The sequence below is a fragment of the Buteo buteo genome, chromosome 4 (assembly GCF_964188355.1).
Source record: "Buteo buteo chromosome 4, bButBut1.hap1.1, whole genome shotgun sequence".
Classification (NCBI taxonomy): Eukaryota; Metazoa; Chordata; class Aves; order Accipitriformes; family Accipitridae; genus Buteo; species Buteo buteo.
In genome coordinates this window covers 45359180-45382863 of record NC_134174.1, presented here as the reverse complement: position 1 = coordinate 45382863, position 23684 = coordinate 45359180, and the positions used below count along the sequence as shown (strand labels likewise).

Below are 23684 nucleotides of genomic sequence, written 5' to 3'. Positions count from 1 at the left end.
GGGGAGATCTGGAAGCTGCTTTATGCGAAGTTTTCTGGGTCCCGTTTACCTGGGTTCAAATCTGCGGAGAGTTTGACCTAAGGAAGCTGCAGGCGGCTAATCGAGGAGGCAGCGGTGGGGGGATAAAGTCCAGATTCCTTCCAACAAGTCTAATCTCTGGCAAGTGTGCGCGCACAAGCCGTTTCCTTTCCCAGTTGTGTTGCTGGAGGTTTTGCGGTAGGATACGGCCCCGGCTCCCCGCCGTGGACGCAGCCTTTACGCCTCAGGGAGAGAAGGAAGAGGCGGCTGGAAGGGGGAAGGAGGCATTGCAGGAGAGGAGAGGAGGGGAGAGCGGCGAGCCCCGGCGCTGGGTAGGCAGGGGCGGAGAGGCGGAGGCTGGTCCCGGGGAGAAGCGCGTACCTGGAGCGGGCAGAGAGGCCGGGGGAGAGGGGGGGAGGGAGGGGACAGCGGGGTGCGGAGCGGGTTGAGGGCTGAGCCCCACACGCCTGCGCTGCCGCCTCCCGGTTTGAAGGGTGCTCGGGAAATTCTGGGGCATGTTCTCCGCCCTTCTCTCTCCTCTTTTTCGCCTTTCCGAGGAGAAGAAGCAAGAAGGCATGGCGAAAGGAAGGGGAAAGTGAAATTCTAAGATGCTGCCGGGAACTTTGATCCCTTACCTCACGTCCCTTTCCCCGCACAGAGATGGAAGAGGCATCCAGCTTCCTCCGGTGGGGAGCGGCTAGTGCCCTGCTCCCGGGGAAACCCAGCTGCAGAGCCCGGGCGGGAGGCAGCTGCTGAGCCCGGCAGCTGGACGAGCATGTGATGCTTGAAGAAGCTTCTGCCCACTTTGCGCACAGGGATGGAAATCCCCAAAGTGCTCGGGCTCCTGGTAGAGCTCTCGAACCTGTTCTCCTGTCTCAGATGTGCGGAGGTAAGAAATGGTTATTCTTCTATCTGCTTGTAAGAAGTCACATGGCTCTTTTAACAGCCTCACTGTGAGTGGATCTTGTTATTGCTTGAGTGTGTTTTCCAAAGCGTCTAGGCAGCTGTGATCTCTGGGAAGGGCTTGGGGAGGGATTTATTTCATTGTGCATATGAAATTCAGAAAAGGAAACAAAGCAGGAAAGCAGGATGCACAAGGGCTTGCAGATGCTTTGGCCCTGGTTTCCTATGTTTCTCAGGTGCTGCAGTGACCCTGGCAGGAGAGATCCTTTGTTTCTGTTCTTTGCTGATTGACTGATTACCCTGATTGCTGTTGTGGACAGATGATTTATAGCCACAGGGACCTGGGGCAGTGACTGCAGCACAGGCTGTTTACACTAAAATTTGGTGGTGGCGATGGTCAGCATTGGGGGATTTGGTAGCTGCTGTGGGAACTGGCAGCAACTAATTTTCATTAGAAGGGAAGCATATTACTTGGATTGCAGTTCTTTCATTTATGGTCCGTCTCCAAGAAGAGCAGGTTCAGGCTTTCATATATAGCCTGTTATTAGTCCAACCCATCCCTCTACCACCTGCAGGCTCACATGTGCATGCAGGTGCACACTAAAAGCTAGGAGTCGGGGGACTTGGATTGTGGCTCCATCACCTGTTTGGTGCAGTCACAAAAGTGTAGCTTAGCTCACTTTCCTCTCTTTGCAAAGAGCTTTGAGATCCTCAGATAAGTCCTTCAGCATTGTTGGTTCATAGACTATTACATGGGCTTGCAACGGCCTGATACATGCAGATAGATGGATTTTTGGCTGAAAAGGGTTTTTCGGTTAAATGCTGGTTTATCTGTGCATCCCCTTGTGCATACACACCTGAGATCTGATCTGCTGTTCTGAACCATGGCAGGAATTCATCTTCAATGCGCAGTGTCACATTTTGACTTCTAGAGGGTGATGCTCGAGCTTGACCGTGGTTGTCAACACCTGCTGGACCATAATCATAAGCTCGATTTGAAAATGGTATCTGCCATGAGTAGGTGTCATTCTTGTCAGGTATCTATGGGAACTATCTCTGCTTATTCCAGCAGTGGATTTGGTTTAATTCCAAATTTTACTCTTCTCCTTTTCCAGAGAGAGGTGAAGCTGAGAGAAGCAAAATTTTGAAGAAAAACAGAACCATTTCCAATAGCTAGTATTCTTTATATACATATCTCCTCTCTGTGAATTATAACTCCGTGTTCATATAAAAGTATTAGAAATGTAATTAAAAAGTATTTAGAAATGAGTTAAACTACAAGGAGCTAGCAGAAGCATGTATAGTTTCTTCTTTTCACTCTGGGTCTGTGAAAATCTGGTACCTACCTGCACACTATGTAATGGTGTTGAGGGGAGATCCCTATCTCTCAGCCAGCAGCCAAGTTACAACCACCAAAAACACTGCCTATAAGAGGAAATGCAGTTTTGGGGCTGGACAGGATACTGGAATTCTGAGGGCTTTGTTCCATGTTTTTTGTTCTTAGCTATTTAACTCGATTTGGATAATAATACCATAGGCCATATCATATTCTCACGTATTAAAACCAAAATCCTCAAAAAAACCTTGTTGTATTTTCTTCTTTAGGTGTTTCCCATGTTGTACATGGATGTTTATTACTATTTTAACAGGGATCCCTGGGGGTATCATCCCATCACGTAGATTTATCTGTTTGCTACTGTGGCCATAGATGACTTCCCTATAAACGGAGAGAGAATGAGTGGTTATTAATTATTTTTCTTACTGGTAACAATTATTTTCTTCTAGTTTTCTTTCCATAGGCATCTCACTCAGGCTTCCAATTCTATTGGAAAAGAACAAGCAGAACTGTAATGTAGTGCTTAGATCAAGGGTAAATCTCTACAGGCCACTAATTCTTAATTTTGCTGTTAGTAGGAAGACCTGTGATTGGATTTGAAGAGAAGCAATGGGGAAAGTGGGGAAGAGGCTGGTTACTAGGGTGTGTTTGCCTAAAGCAGCAAAAAGCTGAGCTGCTTTTAGGACATGCCCATGTTTATTTCATCGGATAATCATCTCTCTGCTTTTGCTCTGTTTCTCTTCCCAGGCTTTCCTGGGATCCCAGCCCAACCAAAACCATTTGCAGAGTGCAGGTAAGAACAAGAAGTTATTAATTCAGTCATCGGGCAGATTCTTTCCTGCAGTGGTGATCTGAGACCATAGGTACAATGAACCACTGCTACCTGGCGTTCTTCCTTTCTTTCCATCACTTCTTCCATCTTTTCTCCTGCCTCAGTGCCTGTTTATCTCCTTCCCAATATGGCCAGACCACTTTCTTTTCTTCATGTCTAATACTCTTGCAGTTCTCTACTCCTCCCACATGTTATTTTCCTTTCATCTCTTTCTCTACCTCAGTCTTTTTTGTATGCTCACCTTTCCTCTGCTCTAATAACTACTGAATTCTCATTCACCCCCCCTCTGAGGCTTCCAGCTGATGCAAAGCGCATGGTGTGTTTTCCAGACACCTACCTGTAACTGCTTCTCATTTTTATACCTTGCAGTTGACCTTCAGCTCTCACTAACACCCTCTGGGCTTGGCAGCAGCTAGAAGGCAAATGGCATGAGCAAAAGTTTCTTTGTACCCTTACTGTTTGCCCTAAGTGTCTGTATGGCAGAAGGGTTTTCTGAAACTGTCAGCTTCTTTTTGTTTATTCAGTGAACAGAACTATAACTTATCCCTTTCTGAGTCTCTCTTCCCATTTTATGGACTCTAAAAAGCTCACTCTCACGGAGTGTCTGGTTCTGGTTTCCCTCTCTGTTATTTCAGGGTCATGACCATATTAAATGAATTGTTGAGGTTTCTTTGCATGAGATACTTCACATGGGCACTGGCCTGGAACATTGGCATCTGCACCCCCCCCCCCCCAAATAGGTTCCCTTTCCCTTCCTATACATTGGTCATGTTCAGATAAGCCAGGTGATGTGCTAATGAGTATAGGGAACACACATACAATGAAATACAATGTCATTTCCCACCTTCCTGCTTTATAGAATGAAATTGTAGCTAATTTTAAACACTTCTCAGTTTTGATCAATTTAGACAGGCAATTAATCTTCTAAAGAGCCTAGGATCAAATGTAAGAGTATCTAATTCAGGTGCCAAAGCAGGTGAGGAAGGAAGTGGAGGAGTGTGTGCCACACTCAAGTGCTGCTCCAGAGTAAGTGAATACATCTATTGAAATAAACGGTAATGGGAACTGGTTCAAATTGTCTGTGTTTGGGCCCAGAGTTAACACATTTCAAAGGCCTGTCTGGGCAGTTCATGACGTTCAGATCAATTTCTTTTTTTACATAGTGTGTATTATAAACATTCTTTGAGCAGCTGCCTTGAAGAGTGGTAGAACTGAAATCAAGCAAGTAGCAATGAAGACTGCAGAGAGGGGAGGTGTTTCAGGAGATCAGCTGGTATCTCCCATATTGTCTGAGCCTCTGTGTGTGTTGCCTTAAGTGATGCTGACAGCTCCTTTCCTGTGCCCAGCATCCAGTGTGTGTGGTGTCGGACCTCTTGGGTATTACAATGGCTCGCTGGCCGTCACTGAGGCCGGAGCAGAGTGCCTCAACTGGGCAGAGTTCCCCGATTATGTTCAGCAGTACCCAGACCGTGGCTTGGGGGACCACAACCACTGCAGGAACCCAGATGGGGGAACTACACCCTGGTGCTTCTACCGGCTTGCGTCAGGGGCCATCGGCTGGGCTAACTGCGACTGTAATCAAGGTAAGGACTGCTGCGTGTCTCTGCCAGCACCCGGGGTGGGGCTCAGGCCAGAAACGCGTGCTGTGCAGACTTGCAAGCAGCAGGTGGGACACCCTGTGAAAGAAGCATAGTACAATAGCTGTCCCAAATTGTCGAAATAGTTAGGACTAGACTCTAGCCTGTGTGGGAGAAGAACGTCTGTATACAGTAGGGGGTGGATTTAAGCTGCTGTAGTCATAATGCCTTGTATAGATGTTTTTATTCTCATACAAGGAAACTTTTTTTTTTTGCTGTTAACTTACGCCACTTTGAAAACAGTTTAAGATATGTGGAAAACAACCCACTCCTGCTCCTTAAGTGTCCATATCAGAACTCTCCTCATGTAAGTGTAGCAGTTCAAATATAACAAGGAAAAATCTTCTGTGGCTAGCTTTGTAAATCTTCTGTGGCAAGGTAGGTCATAAGCTTGCTTTAAAATTCCTCGCAGTGCTGACAAAAGGACTGCTGCTTACTTTGAGGCATGCAAGGGAGCTGAGCTCTCTCAATACACTGACTCCAGTGCAACATTCTTGAAAACATTTGTTTGTCCTCCTGTTTTCTGACCTTCTTTGCTTTTCCTGCATTTTGCAGAACAGATGAAATGTAGGGTTCGGCGTTCAGAAGATCTCGCGATGTCACAGAAAGTTAGAGGGTTAGTCGCAGCCTTGTGATGTACCTGTAATCCCACCTCCCCTTGTTAGTATAAAAGGAATTAACTGCGCAATAAAAGGCAGAAGTTGGCGCTCACACTGTGTTATCTGCCTCTTTCCCTGGTCCAGGCCGACCAGTGATCTAAGCGTGGCACCTTGATATGTAGCGAACACTACAATGAAACACCAGTTTAATAAACAAAAGGAAAAAGTCTTTCCCCTTGCCAGTGGAAGTGCTTTCAAAGATGGCTTCATTAAAGTGAAGGATACAAGTGTAGCTGTGCTGTGTGCCTGCATTGAGGTACTAGAGACAGAAGGTGTAGCCTTCTCCCAATACATAAGTGAGTGAGGAGATGTGCTTTCTAAGCAGTGGTAGGTGTTTGTGGTGCAGTGGGAATTGAAAGGGCATTTACATGGCACTTGCTTTTCTTAGAGAAATTAAAGAGGATTCACCTGCTGTTACTGAACATCTAGCTGTAGAAACAGTGACTCTCATAGGTGAGGTGGCCAATCGAAACTAAATCAGTGGAGTGTTAGAAGGAATTAGAGAGCCTGCCATTTCCATACATCTTTTCAAGGCAGCATGTAAAATAATCCCCATTTCACAGAAGGAGAATCCAGGAGCTGTGGCAGAAGCCAAGTTTGCTGCCGATATTACCATGGATTTGAAAAGAACGTAGCACCAGCCATCCTCCTGAGCAGCCGCTGCTGGAACTGGGAAGGTGACATGTCCCATGCTTCTTCATTCAAGTCACTTCAGTGACAGCATCAGCAAAACAGGGGTGGGAGAAGCCAAGTGCAGTTCAGCTCAGCTACATGCAAGTTCAAGACTGGCTGACTTGCTAGTCTGAAACATCCATCAGAAGATAGCTTTTTTTTTCTCTCTCTCTCTCTTTTGGAAGGTGCTGTGCGGTTGGCTGAAGATAATAGTGTGGAGCTGTACTTCAATGGACTCTGGGGCACCATCTGTGCTGACCACTGGACTGATTGGGATGCCAGCGTTGTCTGCAGGCAACTAGGTCTCAGGTGGGAACCTCAATCTAACTGCAAGAGTTACATGCTCATGTGGCCTTTGAAAGAACAGCCCCTGTGGTTACAGTCCCTCTAGCATAGTGCTGGGGGAGAGGAGTTCATTTTGTGGGCTCATTTCCCACTTTCCAGGGTCCTTTTGTACTGTTTTCTTTACATGGCTATGCCCATCCCAAACAGCATTTGCAAGAGTTTTTTAAAACAGTAGTTTGTGCTTGGTGCTCCAGACTATGATGAGTGAGCTGTGAGATCGTATTCCCTTTTTAGTATTACCAGCTGGAGTTACTGTAGTAATCTAATAGAAATTTTGAGAGCATGAACCCTCCTTGGGAATCTGGGATTTGGACCTTCAAGATTCCAAACAGCAAGGAGATAAGGTCCACAGAGATATTTGGATGTTTGAGTCTGTTGATGGGTTTGTTCACCACTCTCAAACGAGGGTGCCGTTTCTGACCAGACCAACTCCTCTGCCGTAAGTAGGAAGACAAAATGGGTTAGATGGTAGGAATTGCTTTGTGTTTGCTTGTGCTTTCCCATTAGACTGTAAATGGACACCCCTCTATGCACTCCTAATCAACTGGGCTCACTGGGATGTGAAATGGCACAGTTGGACTGGAGAGTCACAAGAACTGAGGGGAACTCGTAAGTCAAGCAGTGCTATGGCATTTCCATTGCTCTGTTGTGTTCTCTGTTCCAGTGAGATCGGCACAGCTCGGAAGAAGAGTCATCTCAGACTGTGGCCTGTTCCCCTGCACCTGCAGTCAGCAAACTGCCATGGGGATGAGAAAGCCCTGCTGCAGTGTGGCTATCGGGAGGCTGTGTCAGGAGCTTGTAACCAGGGGAGTGCCATGGTAACCTGTGTCCCTCCAGAAGGTAAATCTCCAGAAGAGGTTTGCTCCCTGTTTCTTGCATCAGTGTTGCTGATAAGATGTAAAATCTAAGGTCATGAAGCTGTGGAGAGCAAATCATTGGAGCATGTTCTTTTTTCACCTGCTATACAGGTGGTTATCTTCCTTCCAGTGGAAAATTATCCATCCTTTCCCAATCCCAAATACTCAGAGTGGGCATACTTCTACAATCACTGAAAGATGGCTGTTGCTTATGACCGTATTCCCTTTTTATCAAACCAGGTTTTTGTCTGCAGGCAGCAAAGTCTTAGTCACCGTAGCAGCCAGTTAAAGAGCCATCCCTGGACCAGCAGTACCCCATACTGTGGGCTGCAATCACAGATGCTTCTGGGGGGTCTAGAGGGGAGGATGTGGTAGGGTGGGATGAAAGCATCCCAAGAGCTCCTCTGGCTGGTGAATGGTTCTACACCCTGAACTGCTGGATGTGCTTTGTCTCTTTCTTGTTCTGCTGTGCTCTCTTTCCCTTTCTTGAAGCACAGGTGTTGGTGCCCCACTGCGTTTAGTTGGGGGAAAGGAGAGCTTTGAAGGGCGAGTGGAGGTTTACCATGATGGCAAGTGGGGTACCATCTGTGATGACCAGTGGGATGACCGGGATGCTGAAGTGGTCTGCAGGCAGCTGGGACTCAGGTAATTTCCCTGTTGTATGTCACAGAGTGGTAATAGAAGTAGGCAGAACAAAGAACATGAAAACGTGTCCCTTCACTATAGTACCAGCCCTTTCTATAAGAGGTATACAGAAACCCTGGGAAAGATAATTCTGGACTGATCATCCTATAAAGGGATTTTGTACTTAATTCCTGTCAGTCTTATGGATTTATGCTGTGAAAAAAAGAGTTGGTGCATCCCTATCTAAGGTTTGTTTGTGTTTATCCCTGTTCATTATTTTTGCACACATGTCCTAATGCAAATCTTCTTGGCCTCAGTGATAACTTGTCATGGTGATTTTCATACATGAACTGCAGTTGCTTACTTGGTTAAGTTTAAACACCTCCAGTTTCACTGACTGCTCTTATCCTCTTCAAACAGGAAAGCAAGAGATCACCTCATTCTCCTGTGTGCCATTCAGTGCTCAACATGGGAGCTGTTGTATACTGAGCATTCTTGAAAAATCACAGCGGTACAGAATTGTTTAAAATAGATGATTCAAATTTGAGATCCCTCAAACTTTGGGAGTTTTGCCTGTTACTGAGATTGAAACATCATAGTCCTCAGAACTCACCAGGTGTCTGAACTGTTCATGTTGCAGGCACTTTTTTGTTATGTGTTGGAAGGTCTCATTACAAAACTTTCTAACAGATTTTGGTTAACAGTTGGCAACACCACTGTGTCAGAAATACAGATTATCTATGGGAGGACACTGACCTAGCATAGGAGAGTGCCTGTGCAGTGCAAGGCAGAATCTGAGGGCACAAGACTGTGACCTTCCTTATTGAGCATATGTATCTGTAATGTTTGCAGTGGGAACCCAAAAGCGTTGTCATGGGCTCACTATGGGCAGGGATCTGGCCCAATCCTGCTGGATGAGGTGGAGTGCTCAGGCAATGAACTCTCACTTGACCAGTGCAAGAAGAGTGACTGGGGACAGCAAAACTGTGACCACATTGAAGATGCTGGCGTCTCCTGTGACCCTTTCACAGGTACAGATCTACAGCTCTATGCCAGTCAGATGTGGCCGGTCGTACTCCCATATTACATGGCTTGCTCAGCAGATAACCCCCCTGCTTCAGGATCCTGCAGGTCTTCTATGTATGGCTCCCACAAGGGCTGCCATAAATGGAGGCAGAGAACAAGCAGCAGGTGGGAGTGGATCAGAGCCAGGCTTGGTGGTGTTCCCATGGCTTTCCACAGGTGGCATGGAAAGGCTGAGGTGAATCCTCCCCTGACAGATGGGCATGTTTGAGAGCAATGAATGTTTGTTTTTTTGAGTACCTACAGATATCTGTGTCATTGGTTTCTTTCACTCATGGGCTGTACAGAGACTTCAGCAGTGGGCTCAGGCTGTTTCTTTTCTCCCCTGCTGAGTGCTGACCTTTCCTTCTCCCACCCCTTGCAGAGGGCACTGTCAGGCTGGCTGGTGGCCGCAGCCCCAGTGAAGGCAGGGTAGAAGTTTATTACAACGGAGACTGGGGCACAGTATGTGATGATGGCTGGACACGCCTTGGTGCCCAGGTGGTCTGCAGGCAGCTGGGCTTCAGGTAGGACTGAGAGTGTGTGTAGTGTCTGTGCTTCCTAATTTCAAGGATTAGATTCCATCACCCTTCACTGGGATAGGCTGGACCTTAATCCTTCAATGCTTTCTTTGTTAGAAGGGTTATTACCATTATACAGCTTTATTCACGAAAGATTAATAGGTACCCACATCCTTTCCAATGGGGGGAGTGGGGGATCTGTATTATCTCTTGCCTCAGCCTGTTTTGAAAGCTTGATACTGTCTTTATGAACCCCTCACCAGAAAGTTCTCTTAACACTCCTTAAATTTGCATGTGTTGCTCAGCACTGCCACTCCCTCTGCTCTGCCAGCTAAACGGTATCACCCATCTGCTCTCTCAGCTAAATGTATCACCTGCTTCAGCAGTTGAAGGAAGACCATCAGGGCAAAAAAGAGTAGTAGTAGGGATTTTTGTAATGCTTTTCTTTCAGCCTGTTGCTGAACTGTCGTCCCTCCAGGTATGAGTTTGAGGAAGATTTAAAATCAGGATACTGTAGTCTTGGAGCCAGTAAAGTGTTTTTTGTGTGTGGATTTTTTAATATGATTAGGGTATCTTTGTAAAATTTTAGCTTTATAGACTGAAAAAGACTGAGCTAAATTCTTGTCTTCGAGTTCAGCTGCATACTGTGTTTGTCATCTCTTGCAGTGCCTAAATGTTTGCAGCTTTCTGCATTTCAATTCCAGGTAGACGCTTCCTATAAAAAGAAGTAGAATTACTTAAATGCTGATATTTTTGATGCCTCCTCTGCTAGCCCATCCCCAGATTGATGTACCTGGTGTCATGTCTGCTAAGCAGCCTCTGTGGTATATCTGTCCCTTTGTGCTACACTGACTGTGCCTTTGACCAGACACTAGAAAATGGACTGGTCTGAGCTGGCCACCCTAAAAACTGAAGCTGGCAAGATGTGCAAGCTGCTTGATTGCCATCCTGTGTGTCACTGAGTGGTTTAGGTCAGGAGGCCACCGATATCACAGCTGGGCTCTGCAGGGGAGTTTTCCTTTGAGTCTGAGCTTGGGTCCCTCTGTGGGATTAATGAGCTTAATGAATCTGATGTTACATTCTGTTTCCTTCCGCTAGTGGTCCTGCTACCCTGGCCTCTGAAGGGGACTATGCTGCTGGCCAAGGCTTTATCTTACTGGATGATGTGGCTTGTGCGGGGACAGAGCTGTCCCTCCTGGACTGTCCCCACAGCAACTGGGGGCAGCATGACTGCTCACATGCCGAGGATGTGGGAGTCCGCTGTTCCCCAGAGAGCAACACAGTCATGGATGTCAGCCTGGGTAATTCACCTTGCCCCTTGCCCTGGACAGTGGGGAAGTGTCACCTGCTGATCTGTTCCTTTGGAAGCTCTGGCAGATGTGGGATTTTTCCCTGTGCTGTTCCAGTCAGGAGGCTGCTTTTTGAGAACTCCTAGAAATGAGCCCTGGCTCTCTTGGGGCAGAGCCACAGAGCTGTGGTTCCACCAAACATATGGCCAGAACTGCAGAGAAACTGAAACTGGAGAGAATTGTGTTGGCAGTCTCTAAAACAAACCTGAGGGGCTGAGGAACGGTGGCTGCCTTAGTGTGCCATTGCTCACCGACGAGATGCTTCAGCCCTGTGTCTGTGGGAACACAGGGCCCCTTTAACTAGACCCTTTAGGAAACTGGTGTAGTTACATTAGTGTCACACCTTGCCAAGATAAGAGGACTTCCGATGCAAGGGGCTGTTGTGTGGAAATTTACACTCTCCTGTGTGGATGGCACACTTTTAATTAAAATTGTGAATGTATTTCAAGTTAGCATAATTTCCTTATTTATATGAGGCCTGATACTCTCCCCTTTCCCTACTACAGGAGACTTTTTCCATTTTGTCAGACAATTTTTATTGAAATAGACGGCATCCAACTTTTTTTGTTTTTTTCCTGGATGTAGAACTCTTCTCTTGCTTGGAATAATGTAATAGGTTTATGATTTAATGGATCTCTTCCGCAGGCATATTTAAGCTTGTCCACTCTTGCCTCAGGAGTTAATAACTCTCCTTCTGTTCTTGTTCTCCTCTTTAATCAGCTTTCAGAATACGATCCACTAATGATTTCCAGTATGTATTAAATAAATTAATAGCTATGTAGTCTTCTGATTCAGCACAGAAGTGAAATGTCTTCATATAGAAACACTCCTTTTTTTCTTTTTTCTTTTTTTTTAGCTTATTGATATCTGGGATTCATCTTTTCCTATAGAACCCAAGTTCTGGGCACTTCACTCTCTGGTGGTTTTGCTTGCAGTGACCCACATGTTTTCTCCTGCAGGGCCTCCTGTGCGGCTGGTGGATGGAGAAAGCACCAAGGAGGGACGGGTTGAGGTATTCCTGAATGGGCAGTGGGGCAGTGTCTGTGATGATGGCTGGACAGACAGAGATGCTGCAGTGGTTTGCAGGCAACTGGGATTCAGGTAAGAGGTCTGGTACATGCATCTTACAGATCCAAACAGCTCTCGGGAATTGCTTCTTTCTGGACCTCTTTCTGGGGGCTTCATTTCTTAGTTTTGGCATACCCACATATGCATGAGGGAGTAGGGTCCTATTCTCACTGTACTACTGTCTGTGTGTGGAGTGACACATAAATACTATTTCTCTTAAAATGTGCTGGTCCATTAGGTTCACCTGCCTCCTGCTTATTGCAGATTAGCCACCCTCTCTCTACTTGCAGTGGTACAGCAAAAGCCAGGGCAATGGCTTATTTTGGTGAAGGCCATGGGCCCATCCATCTCGACAACATAGAATGCAGTGGCATGGAGCACACCCTGGGGCAATGTGTCAGGCCTGACACCGGGACTCACAGCTGCTGGCACAGTGAGGATGCTGGTGTGATTTGTGACTATGTGGAAGAGAAGGTCCAAGATATCAGGAGAACAGGTGACATGCCCATTTCTTCTATATAGAAAACTGGAGCTCCAATTGTAGGATCTCTACATGCTTTTATGCTTTTTCCCTGTAGTTCTTCTCTTTGGCTGAAACTTTACCTACAAAATAAGCATGTCCTGTCCTGCACCTCCTAGTTTTTCCTTGTTTTCATTGTCTCTTCTTAGGAGCACAGGGTGCTCCAGACTAGTCTGAGGAGCTCCACCCGTGTCAGGCCTTTGAGCCTGCAGAAATTCCCTGCAGCCAAGTCACCATACCTTTCTTTAGAGCAGTAACCATGAGCAAACTTTGGGTTTTAGAGTACTGAGGAAATAGCTGTAGAGGTCCCATTCCTGGCATAAGACTACACATACTGCAGGTAAGGACCTCCACCAAAACTGAGGAAATCTATGGGATCAAATCTTCTATGAATTCCATATGTACAACACAATGCAGTCAACTGCCATGAGGATTAATGCCCTCAGGGAAGGCGAATGGTATTTGGCTCTATGAAAGCAATTGTTGATACTTAAGCTGAAAGTATCTACCCAACTGCTCTAACTTTGCTGTGCAGATCCAGAGTCTGGTGTGTGTGGGATGCGTCTGCTTCACCGTCGCAAGAAAAGAATCATAGGTGGAAACAAGTCTCTGAGGTACTACCCTGTAATTGCTGGGAAAGCCAGAACTGGTTCCAGCTTTCCTACAGGCTCTGGAAATAGCCTGGCAAATGCTGAGTACATTAACACATTTTCACTGGTGATTTTTGAACTTGATTTGAACCAGTGGGCCTATCTAGGGAAGAATTCACACCAGCTGAGCCCGAATGGGACAGAGCAGATGGGAAAAGAGGAAAACAGCTCCCACATGTCCCCATGTGACACCTATTATTCCTGTTTCTTCTTCAGAGGTGGTTGGCCATGGCAGGCCTCACTACGGTTGAAGGGTTTTCGTCGAGATACTCGTTTGCTGTGTGGAGCAACACTGATCAGCAGCTGCTGGGTAGTGACTGCAGCCCACTGCTTCAAAAGGTGTGTTTGAATGAGGAGCCCTGAGGGACACTCAACGATGAACAAGATAACCTTATGCAAGGTTATCCTCCCAGCCCAGTGGAACCACATGAGCAAAGTTTCTAAACCAAGACCTTCAGGTTATGATGTGTGTGATCTTGGAGCACTTACAGGGATGAGACAATATAGGTTTGCTTTATCCTTCACTATTTACACCTGCCCTCTTAACTTTGAGGCTTTACAATTCAAAGGGAACCAGCATTTTGCCATTCTATAGTGCTTTAAGGAACTGTGAACAGATAAGGTCACAAGCCTGTTGCAACCATTGTAGCCCTTTTTATAGGAAAAAAAAGTCCTGTGCCTGCTAGTGATTTGGGAACACCCACTGGCTGCAACAGCTGGCATTATCACATCTGCTAAAGAGGTCCTGCAGTCCTGTAGCTGGCACTGTTTTATCAGTTTGTGAGGAGGTGGTTCAGTCTCACAGCAACTGAGACTTGTGTGAGTCTGTTTCCCCCTTAGTAGGAGTATCAAGATCTTGAGTCTCTTTTTTTCCAGGTTTGGTGTTGATGTGCGGCGCTACCTGCTGCGGGTGGGCGATTACCACACAGGCATGAAGGATGAGTTTGAGAGGGAGCTGCCCGTGGAGCGGATTGTCCTCCACAGGAACTACTGGGCTGGCAGCAATGATAATGACATTGCCCTGGTCCGGATGCAGGGCAGAGAGGGGCACTGTCTCTCCTTCAATCGCCACGTTCTGCCTGTCTGCCTGCCCAACAGGAAAGAGAAGTCTGACATCAACAGGCAAGCCTGCATCATCTCTGGCTGGGGAGACACAGGTGAGTGACAGGGCTTTGAGGAGCAAGAAAGGTGGGGGAGCCTGGGTTCAGAAGCCTACATGGGCCATTAATTTATATCTGCACAACTCAAGGCCATGTTCTTAATGCTCCTATTGTCTGTGCCGGTGCATGGTGTTAGGGAGCGGGGAGGTGAGGTGATTTTTGTGTCGTTGTGTTTTCTTCTGACATTGAGGCTTCTTCAGCCTGCCGATGGTGGAAGTTTTGGTTGCTATAGCATGCCTCTGAAGCTGTGGGAGAGAACAATGCTGCCATTTGACCATAGTCCCCTCTTTCTTCCCCTTTCTACACACGTTTGCCCACAGCAGACCCCTTAGGCAGCAGCCAGTGCAGAGCTGGTGTACAAAGCCTATGGGAGGGCGCCACGTTTCCATGACCTCCTGCCTTCTTCGTGATACTGTAGTAGTGAAGTGGGGGCTTAGAGGTGGAAGGAATCTCTCTCAGACTACCTTGCTCAATCTCCCTGGATATTGTTGCAGGGACAGCTGGGCTCTGAGGCTGGTTTCTGCACTAGGTTCGAGACAGCCTGTACCTGTCCTTTTGCAGCACATTGCTATGGAGCTTCCTAGGTAAAAGGGAGCAGGAAATATTCTAGAAAGTATTCATTATTAAATACTTAACTCTCTCAAGGTGATGTTTTAAAATGCTGGGCTTGGTGGAGTCCTGACATGGAGGCATTAGCAAGGTCTGGAGACAGCTATAAACTCTAAACAAAGCTTTATAACTGTCTGTCCAGTCCTCCCCCATTTGAGGATCAGAGATGCAATGCAGGGCTTGGGGCAGGGAGGCCTTTCTGGGGCTGCTGTGGCTGGAGCAAAGCCATGTGTTCAGAAAGACTTGCTGCCAAAAGGCAAATAGCCCTGGGAGCTTGTCTGTTGATTTTGGACTTACCCATCCTTCCCAGCTGTTCCCCTAGCCATTACCCCAAGTGTTTAACTGCAAGTACACATTTGCCTTTGGAGTCAGTTGCGCCACATGCACGTGTAACTTTGGGGTGTCTGGGGCGGATCAAGGAGGAACTTGGCCATGTAACTTCCTTAAGCTGTACTGGGGCTTAATGGCTAGAATCCCTTCCACCCCCCAAACCCGGCTTTCCCAGTGAGAGGGGCAGTTACCTACTACCTTGTGAACTTACCATAAACCTTGGGCACAGAAAGGTCGCACTCTAATATAGCATGTCAACCTTAAGTTCTGAGCAAGTCTGGGGTAATAAAGAGATTTGAGCAAATAAAGACAAATCTGGCTGGCCAAAGATGACATGAGCTCCCTTTGAATAATATTTGGATGCCTCTGAAACATCTTCCAAAACTTCTCTGAGGATTGAGCACTTTACAAATATTACTGCATTTATTCTCTTGAGAAAAAACACTGTCCTGTTTTACAGAGGAGGAAATGGAGGCTCAGAGAGGTGAAACAAATTGAACGAGATTCAAGTTACTTGTTGGCAGAACCAGGAGTAAGACTTGTCCTTTGATCTAACCTTTTTCTCCAACCTCTTCCCCATTTCTTTGATCTTACAGCTCTTTTTTGTGGGCTGGCTTGGCAGCACTGTTTTCTGAAGCTCTGGTGGCTCAGAGATGCTGAGCTTGGCCTATTTCTGTGCCGCAGTCTTGACATGAAATGTACAAATATCTGGGTTTGTGCGGAGTGCCATTGCTCTAGGTCACTGCAGTTGTCTGTACGTGAATTGGTCTGGCTGGTGTGTTCCAGGGAAGTCCTACTCGAGAACTCTGCTGCAGGGGGTGGTGCCTCTTCTTCCACGGGGAGACTGTGAGGTCCGTTATGGGCAGAAGTTCACTAACCGCATGATTTGTGCTGGGAACCTCTCGGAAGACAAACGGGTGGACAGCTGCCAAGGTGACAGCGGAGGGCCACTCATGTGTCAGAGGTCAAACGGACGCTGGATCATTTTGGGGATCACTTCCTGGGGTTACGGCTGTGGTCGGAAGGACTCCCCCGGTGTGTACACAAAGGTCAGCAAATATGTACCCTGGATCAAGAAAGTGACCAAGCTAAAATGAAAATGTCTGAGCTCTAGGAACTTCAGTATATGGTCCTTTTGCCCTGCAGCAGCAGAAGGCTGTGGCTTCTGGCCTGTGACTGATGGAGAATTATTTTGTTGTTGGACACTGGGAAAAGACTTTAATGTAGAACTGGGAGAAAAACAGCTATGGCTGATTTTTTAAAGTCTTTGGTTTCACTTTAGTCCATAATCTCTGAGAAGAGAAAGCGGGTGCACACTGTTAAGAATGATAAGTCTATGTTGTTCTGACTACCTGAGCCCTGTAATGGAATCACACTTGTTCCTTTGCCCTGGCACACAGAAATGGTAGAAGCGGAGAGATACCTGCCTCTGTAAATCTGTTCCTGTTTTTGTATGTTTGCACAGTTGAAAAACGCTGCAAGGAGAGGTAAGATGCTTGGAAGATGGCACCAGGCGCTGGCATAGTGGAAGTCTTCAGATATTTTTTCATAACAGCTCTCTTCAGTTCCAGGAATCAGAAGTTTTGAGCTGAGCTGAGGAACAGGCCAACAGTTGGGTTTTTTTCCTTCCCTGTTATGTCTCTAGGGGGAACCTTTTCTCTTCTGGATAGTAGGTCTGCTCCCTTATGATCCCTTTAAAGTGGCTGTCCCTGCTAAGAGATGCTTGCCCCTCCTGCTGTAACCCTCTATCACACATTTCCAGCTGTCAGATGCTATGGTTTTATTGCTGCTTTCTCACTATGGTGGTTCTTTTGTGTTTGGGTTTGTTTTTTTTTTTCCTTAAAGCAGCATCTCCTAGAATTGGTTGTTGGTGTTGAGAGTAAATCTTCATTTTTAAGAGACAATAGCTTTCTTGCCCTCATGATTACTATGAAAAACTTAAAATGTGACCTCAAAAGGCTGAATAGACATATTATTTTTCTTTAAATCCAAATGTGATGTTAATCTCAAACATTCAGGTGTCAAATCATGATTTAACAGCACTGCAGAGTCTTTCTCTTGATACCTTATTCAATATAGTTATTAGCTGCCCTTTATTTGTGATGTTAGTCTTTAATATCTCTGTGTTCACAGTTCTTCCATGAAACATGGAAATACTCCTGGGGTATAGATACACCTCAAGCAAATTACTCACTCCTTGTATAAAACAGTAAGTGTGCTGCAAAGCAGCTTCCCGCTTTCCTGAAGTGTGTCCTATTCTTGCAACCTCTGAGCTATGCTTCCTCTCTTCTCTTCTTTGCACTATTTATCTTTTCATTCCTCTCAGTGGGAGTAAACTGGCTTAACTCGAGGGTATGCAAGCACTGCCATCAATCTGTAGTTCTCAGCCTGAACAGAAATAATGCTGAGAGAAAGCAAGGGTTATTGAATACTTCAACTCCTTCCTTCCCTCTCATGCAAACAAATGAACAGTTTCCTCTTAGGCCTTAAGCACTCTTGTAAGTTAATTTATTATTCTTGAGTAGGTAGAAAAATATAAAAATAGGCAGAAGGGCTAAGTGCATTAACAGTTGTGCAGTGCACAGTGTCTTCTCACTGTGTATAGACAAGCCAGAGAGAAGACAGGTCTGCTCAGGAGCAGGGGCAGTAAGCTTTGATGTATAACCAAGGACCCGAACATGGAGTAATAATACAGGATGGGACACATGGAACTTGCACCAGATGTGCATGTTTTGGGTTCACTCATGCGCTGTAGGATATGCAATGACTGGGTCAGGCACTGGCCTGCTGTTTAGAAGGTCTGCACTCAAGGCACTAATGTGTTCGGTACCTAGGTATTACCAAGGCAAGGAGAGAAGGCAGAGCACAGCCTGTGGATTAGCATGTCATATTACAGGGCATGTGGTGACAAAGTCCTAGAAATTGCCTTGGATTCAATAAGTAGTGATTGCCTAAAGATTTAATTTGTCTTCTATAAAACAGCTTAATGTAAAAGTGCTGACCTGGCTAGGTGGCTGATTTTTGTGTTTGAAAGCTGAACTAAACAGTTCCATTATAGGGATTATAGGATAGTTGGGCTACCTTAAACAAAGGACTGTTTAAAGATCCTGCTTGGAAACTTTATTTTAAAAAAAGAATTGTAGGAATCTTTAAAACATGCAATGTCAGAACCCCTGCAAACTGGCCTTTGAGACAGATCTGATCTGTTTGTGCTTTTTCTCTAGGGGCTGAATGTCTGCAGTGCAGCTTGTGCTGATAACCCTATTTGAAGTGTGAGGCTTGATCCTTTGGCAGCACTGTGCTTGGCTCCATGCTGGCTGTATTGTCCTACAGCTGCTGGCAGAGTGTCCCTAAGACGCAAGCTGCAGGCTGCTCCTTATCTCCCAGGAATTAAAATGACAGGAGGACTGAGGGCAATTGTGTCACAGACCTCTGGTCCTGTGGGGGATTAAATGCCAAGTTCCACACTGGCAGCAACAGTACCTGTCTGGGAAACGTGGAGGGATTTGGCTTTTACCTTCAGCCTCCCCCAAGCCAGCATGCTACAGCAGCTCAAATGGAGTTTCAGTGCCTTGGGTGCTGTCACATCTCTAGTTTACCCTGGTTTGATCTTTCACTTTATAGTCATAACCCCAACAGGCATCAAAACACCCAAAGGATTGAAGCTATGAAGTTATTTCCCTAAGCCTGTTCAGCTGGTTGCCATTCAGAAGTTAGAATAAATTACCTTGTAACACAAGTGAGACGCAGGCCTGGCATTTTCTTCTGAAATTCCCATGTTATAGTTAAAAATATTTCTTTCTCCTAGATCTTGTCACCATGAAAGCTGTGAGAATCCTTGTAATTAACATCCTGTGAGTCCTGCATGAGTCAGGAGGAGGGAAGGAAGTATCCAATCTCCTTTGCCTACTTTTACACCTTACTGTACTGGTACTGTAGGCAAACCTGCCAATACTCTCCTGAATTGTCCTGGCCTGTTTCAGAGAACCACTATTGCTCTTTACTGTTTAAACTGGGACCATGGCCCAAGCCAAACTCATGTGCTTTGCCACCGAGTCTTACTGGAACTGCCTGGTTGGATGAGAGGCACTCAGCCGCCCTAGGACTGTATTTTGTACCTAATGTTGGCCAGCAGCAGATGTTTCGAAGGATAGTACGTGTGAGTTTGTAGTGAACAAGTTTTAACAACCTTTCCTTTGGGGTAATTTTGTTCTTGGCCCATTTAAATTAATTACTTGCATTAGCGTTATTATCATTAAAAATAGAAGTACAAGTACTTGGTCCTCTAGGTGTTGTACAAACACTATGCACTATCCTTCTGTGATTCTTTTTTTTCTAAAGCGTGAGAATTTATATCCCTGTCTTTTAAAAAACTCTTTAATGTAACCAGCCTTCGTCTTCCATATAAATGTTTAATTCCATATTTAATCCAACTAAGCTCTCAGCCTCATTATTTTCTGACAATGAGAACCAAGATAATTTTATTCTCCATAGCACATAATTTCTTTTTATAGTTCCTGAATTAATTGCCTTGTGGTCTCACCTGTGAGAGGAAATAAGGGGCCTGTCTTTACATTCTCTGTTGTCCATTACTCTAGAGATAGTCCCTTTTCTAAAACTGTGGCATCTCCATCTCTCTTCAGCCCAAACTGGCTAGGTATCTGCTAACATGCTGACTGTCTCTCTGTGTCTTCTCTTTCTGCTGGTTGTTTAAGCTTTGGTAACCAGAACTGAATGCAGTTTGCCAGGGGAGGTTGTGCCATCTGCTGATTATTTTCAGTATTATTTTCTATAGTAGCCAATGCAGTAAGTGATTTCAGTGCTGTATGTGTATTATGTATGTATGCCGGAGCTAGCGTTAAACTTGCTAGTGTGGTCTTGGTGGCAGCCTAGCTACAACGGGATGGAGACCTGTCAAGGTTAATTCCACTCATGTCTCAGGCAGGTGCAGCAGCTCCTCTGAGCTCAGAGTAGCTGCTGTAGGTACGCCTGGGGAGCGTAACGCAGCTCTGGGCAGGGAGCACCTAAATAGCTCTGTAGAGATTTCCTTGGCTGACATACCTGTAGGGTTGATAGAGTCTGTCTTCACAGCACTAGTCTGTTGGATAAGGCTAATACACATACACTATTTCCAGGAGCTGACAGCTCAGTCACTGCTACTGGTGGCTGCGCTGTGCCACGTGGATGCTGTGAGACAACTTCCCATAGCAGTGTGGCACATGCTGGTTATGTGGGAAAGGGAACGTCACTGTGGCTGGCTGGGAGCATTGGAGGAGTAGGAACATGGCTATGGTAAGGGTCTAAAGAGCAGCTATTAGTGTTCCAGGTATCCTTCTTTGAGGGAATACCCCAGTGCTCTACAAAGGCTGACCCTGTGCCGGTGTCTTCCTGACCTGCAGTGTCTGGACTGGCACCCTTATCAGCTCTGTCTTGACACCAGTCCAGGCTTTGGCCAGCTGAAGCTGGATTAAAGATTTATCCCTTTTCTGTAGCTGAACACTGTTCTGATGATTTCTATGAATTAGGTTCTATGCTATAATTAATCAGGCAGCTGTTTATTAACCTGGACAGGATGTCGATTACCCTTGTAATCCTTGTATGCTTGTAGCAGAAAATAACAGATCAGTTTCTCAGAAGTGTTAGTGGAAGCATTGGTGAAGAACCAGGAACATGGATATTTGCTATCTCAGGGGTAAGAGAGGTGGGCGTGCCTTTTGTCTGTCTTCCTTCCTTTCTAAAGCCAATATCCCAAAGTCTCTTCATGCCCAAAAAAGCTGCAGTAATCCATCAACCAGTTGAAGACAGATTTTTATGTGTATATTCAGCAATCGGATTAAAGGTTTTGAGATATGAACTGCAACTGCACTGGTATTTAACACCATCTTGATAGACTTGCTGGGAGTTTCTTGCAGCTAAAGGGAACAGAATGGCCCCTGGTGGCAACCAGCTTGGGACCACTCCTTGTGGAATGAGGCACTGTGACCCGGACCCATGCACATCTCTTGGGCTGGATTTTTACTTGTTCAGAAAAATATTTAATTTCCCACATCAAAAATAAAAACTCACTTGTGTAGTAGCCCACTCAGTCCTATTAAAATCCCTTTCTACTAACCAGGGGCTGAGTATCTCTGAAATCAGTCAAGTGCCAAAACTGTCATGTCCCCTGGATCAACACCAATGGCTCACAAGGTATGCTAATAAATGGATTATACTGTGACTGTGTGGGGCTCTGTCTTATTTTTAATAAAGGAATCTGTTCCAAGGGCAGGGTTTAGGATTTTTTCAGCACTGAATTAAGCTAATTAAATTTCTGTATTAATGTCATTTTTAGAGGAGCTTTAACATGCTAAAGCGTGTTACAAAGTCAGCATCATGTTAGCTACCATTACAATGAAATGCAATAGTTCTTCAAATGCCACATTTTTGGCCATTTGGAACAGGTAAGGGGTATCTGCAGGTCAACTCATTGCACTTAAAACTTAACAGGATTTAATATATCAGCTTTGTAATTTGTTGTTATAGGTAATCTTTCTATACTACCTTTGAACAAACTTGTTCAGCATGATTTAGTCTCCTTTCAGTCTAGGATTCATATGTCACCACTCTAAGAATCAAAGCCAACCTCTGGAAAAGTGGAAGTGGGAGGAGGGAAATGCAGTTTGAATGAGCTACTGATGCAAGAGCATTGTTCTACTCTCCTCCACTGCTGAAATCTGCATTGCTGTATAAAAAGTGCTTTGAAAAATAGTCCAGCTCCTTGCAAAGGTCGCTGCTACTGACTTTCCCAAGTCATTAGCATTAGACTGGGGCTTGGTGTAGCTGATGCCTGCAGACTCCAAGTATTATTTACAGTGTATAATTTTGTGTGTGTACTGACTGCAGCCTGCTGTTGGGAACTGACATGCACTCACTGAAGAAAGAGCTGCTTGTGGTTAACACCTCCCTCACTTCATGTCTGCCTTTAGGGTTTTCTGCACCTACCTACATTTCCTCTCTTGCTTGTGCAAAACTGGGAAGCACAGTGCAGGCATTTTAGATGCCCATCCATGTGTCAGCAGGCACTGTTTCACCAAGTCAGTTCTGCAAAGAAACAAAAGTCGAAACTGTGGTTAAGGTTACAAGTCTGTCAAGTCTCGTGTTTTGTATTAAAGCACTTGACTGCTGACTTCATGTGGTGAAAAGGCTTGGGAGGAGTGTATGGCATGAGTTTACTCGTTTCAGTTTGCCAGCTGTAGGATAGCTGGCTTTGGATTTTGAATTTGAAATAGGAATCAGGAGGAAATTGGTCTTTACTTCATGCAGTTTTCTAACTAGGCTAGCTACCATATTCATTGGGAGAGAGGAAGGTGGCCATTCACATATCACCACTGACACTAAAAAAATTCTTACTTGGGCACAATTTCCTCTTTCTAATGGAGGAAGACAGTATACTGCTTGGACAACCTTGGGTTGCTGGGCTGGGTGCTGTGCCTCTCTTAAACTGGCATGTCTAGAGGGGTACCTAGCATTGGTAGGAGGTTTCTATAGAATTGTGTTTATGTGCAAAAGTGAAAAGAGGAAGTAGAGCCAGCAAAATGGATCTTTAAGTGCATGGATGATCCAGCCAGAGTCATTTATGCTTAGAAAAACCCTTGGATTTAAGACATGCTGATGGAGGACAGACAAATTCAAACAAATTGGTGAAATCCCAGTGTACCACTTGATCTTCCCCTCCCTGCTTTTAAAATCTGACACATTCTGCCAGAGATAAAAGGCATCTTTCTCTTCACAGATTTTCAAAACTAGCCTGTCTCTTGAAAGGAAGAAACAGCTGCTTTGAATCAGCTTTACCAAAAAGAAGCTGTGAAGCTGTGTTGCTCTGATGTCAGCTAAGCAAAAGGCCTTGTTTCTGCTATTTCTATCTGTGCTGGCCCTCATACAGACATCAGGGCAGCTGTGGCTTAAAGGGCTGGGCTGGAAACAGAGGTAACTCAGTTCTGGGCTCATGTTCAGTTGCTGCCCAATAGAAGAAACAAATGGGCAGGAATTAAAATTGCAGCACTTAATCCTACTGGGAAGCGTTTGCTGAGCATGTTGAGATTCCCAGCCCATGCCAGCCCTGGGGCTCAGAAGCCAGGTACCTGTCAAAGGTTTCCACGAGAAGAGGTCATGCAGCTGCGTGCTGTCGTATTTGCCTGACGTGCTAGCCTGCACAGTGGGCCCTCCTCAAGGCGGAGATAGGGAGTGTGGGAGAGATTTACCATGGCAATGTAACTGGACAACTCAGCTGAAACCACTGTAAAAGTTTATACTTCTCTGTTACTTTCTTAAAAGCAGAACAAAACCTCTTCAAAATACAACAACAAACCCCTCTTCTTTGCAGTTTAACTAATCTGCTCTGCTTGAAACTGAGCTGTATACAAAGAAGAAAATGTGCTTCTAAAGGTTAGTTCCTTCCTTACCCTTTTCCCTCTCCCCACTTGCATGTACAGGCTTGCTGGAGATAAAGTAGGATTACAACCTCCGATTGTGGAATAGAAACCTGTTTAAGAG

At 45.6% G+C, this 23684-nt stretch overlaps 1 protein-coding gene across 1 annotated transcript; it reads left to right on the top strand.

Annotated features, from left to right (window-relative positions):
• The first annotated feature begins 243 nt into the window (after positions 1-243).
• On the top strand, positions 244-21363 carry LOC142030147 (neurotrypsin-like). The gene is made up of 16 exons (XM_075025779.1): positions 244-350; positions 677-907; positions 3005-3050; positions 4436-4672; positions 6243-6366; positions 7067-7242; positions 7757-7904; positions 8736-8914; positions 9331-9472; positions 10565-10767; positions 11775-11916; positions 12174-12379; positions 12939-13017; positions 13270-13392; positions 13930-14210; positions 15939-21363. The coding sequence occupies exons 2-16, from the start codon at positions 836-838 to the stop codon at positions 16247-16249; spliced, it is 2469 nt and encodes an 822-aa protein (XP_074881880.1). The 5' UTR covers positions 244-350; positions 677-835; the 3' UTR covers positions 16250-21363.
• The last annotated feature ends 2321 nt before the right edge of the window (positions 21364-23684 follow it).

What these genes read in the sequence shown, in the direction of transcription:
- LOC142030147 (XM_075025779.1), top strand. Translation starts at nt 836, where the DNA reads ATGGAAATCCCCAAAGTGCTCGGGCTCCTGGTAGAGCTCTCGAACCTG. An exon ending in AAACCATTTGCAGAGTGCAG is followed by an intron (nt 3,051 to 4,435) that starts GTAAGAACAAGA and finishes TCCTGTGCCCAG; the next exon opens with CATCCAGTGTGTGTGGTGTC. An exon ending in CCAAGATATCAGGAGAACAG is followed by an intron (nt 12,380 to 12,938) that starts GTGACATGCCCA and finishes TTTGCTGTGCAG; the next exon opens with ATCCAGAGTCTGGTGTGTGT.